At 31.7% G+C, this 1,986-nt stretch overlaps 1 protein-coding gene across 1 annotated transcript; it reads left to right on the plus strand.

Moving 5' to 3' along the window:
• Nucleotides 1–463: 463 nt before the first annotated feature.
• On the plus strand, nucleotides 464–856 carry LOC142321170 (uncharacterized). The gene has a single exon (XM_075359164.1). The coding sequence runs from the start codon at nucleotides 464–466 to the stop codon at nucleotides 854–856; it is 393 nt and encodes a 130-aa protein (XP_075215279.1).
• The last annotated feature ends 1,130 nt before the right edge of the window (nucleotides 857–1,986 follow it).

Consider the following 1,986-nt stretch of genomic DNA (forward strand, 5'->3'; position numbering starts at 1 on the left):
TGTTTGTTCTCGAATCACGCGAGAATCAATCGACCGATTATTTTCAAATTTGCAGGATACATTCATGTTCTTCCAGGGAAGGTTTTAAGCCTTAGACCGAGTATTTATGTTTTATTTTTATTTATTTTAGTTTTAGAATCATCACTTTCCAGAAAAATTTGTCAAAAATGTAAAAAGAAATATTATTTTGCGGTGGGGTAAATATGTTGTTATAAACATTTATATATTAATTTTTTAGTCTACGTTAACTCGTAAATTAAATTACTTTTAACATGCACTTTATTTTTAGCTTTAATTAATCTTATACTTATTTCTTTAAGCCCGTAGTAAAACGAATGGTGCAAGTAAGAAAAAAATTCGTCAGTATTCGAAGGAATATTGAAAATTTGGTTTCATACGCACTGTCTAAGATTAACGGTCACCTTTTTGTCTTTTATGCCAACAATTCTTGACCAACGAATCAATGAAACGAGGTCGTCTTGAGGCGCACTTGAAAGCGAAACATAGTGTTTGTATTAATTCAGATTTGAATTACTTTCAAACTTTAAAGAAAATTTTTGAAAAAAGAGCAACATTAAAGTCTCTATTTACTGATCATGCTGCAACTGCCAGTCGTACTCTTGAAGCTAGTTATCAAATGTCCTTACTCGTCGCTAAATCGGGAAAAAAATTATATTATAGGAGAGAATTTAAACCATCAATATCAGCATTTCTTAAAACGGTTCTGGAAAAAGATGACAAAGACGTGAAAGCTATGCCACGTAGTAATCATACTGTTAGCAGAACAATAGACAAGATGAGTGAAAATATTGAAAAACTGACAACAAGAAACTTTTCAGTGCAAATAGATGAATAACTTTGAGAGACAATGAGGCCGTACTGATAACTTACTTAAGACATACTGATAAAGGGAATTTCGCTAAAGAAATGGTGTTCAGTAAATCACTAGAAAGTCCCACTACTTCCAAATATAGGTATAATAAGCTAAAAGATTACTTAGATATCAATAATATACCGATTAAAGATACAACATCTTGAGCTGTAGACGGTGTTCCTAATATGATGGGCAAGAAAAATGGCTGCTTAAAATTGGTGAAACCTGAGAATCCAGAAATGCTTCTTGTGTATTGTGTTAGTTATAGGGAAAACTTGATTGCTAAAAATATTTCACCTATTCTAAATGAAGTACTAAATTCTATCAATGCTATTAAAGCTAATGCCAAATGTGAGCATCTCTTCAAGCTATTTTGTTAGAACACAATGCAGACCACGTGAGACATTTACTTCACACTGAAGAAAATTGGCTCTCGAAAGGGAACTGCTTTAAAAGATTTACGAAACTATTTGATCTTTTAAGTGACAAACCTGAAATCAAGTATCTGTTAACCGTTGATGGTAATGTATATGTGAGTTATTTAGCCAATATCTTTGAATAACTAAATGTACTAAATGACCAACTTCAAGGAACAAATAAAAGTCTTGTCGATGCAAATGCGAATGTGGTTTTGTTACCTTCATTGAATTATGTCAAAAATATATTTACAACAAAAATTTTGAAAATTTTCATTAGTTCCAAAAATGTGAAAAAACGGATTCCGCTATCCTTGTTATTGTCGATTATCTGAAATCCTATCGGCTGACTTAAAAGAAAGATTTTCTGATTTGAAACAAATTGATTTTACAACCTGGATGATGTAGCCAATTTTATTGGATTTGTCTGATATTTCAAATATGCAGTACCAAGAAGAACTCCCAGAAATGCAAAATGATGAGCCAGTTAAAACTTTATTTTACGTAAAAGGAGCGATGTCATGGCTTTGTAAGAAAATAGAAATCAATTATCCAAATTCAACGAAATGTGCTAGAAAAGTATTGTTACAGCTTTCATCTTCATATTTAGCTTAATGTGGAAATCGGCTGGATATAACACAACGGGGAGACTTGAAACTGAAGCTAACTAAATTGGAACCTAACGTAAAATTTCTT

Source organism: Lycorma delicatula, chromosome 3 (genome assembly GCF_047948215.1).
Source record: "Lycorma delicatula isolate Av1 chromosome 3, ASM4794821v1, whole genome shotgun sequence".
Lineage (NCBI taxonomy): Eukaryota > Metazoa > Arthropoda > Insecta > Hemiptera > Fulgoridae > Lycorma > Lycorma delicatula.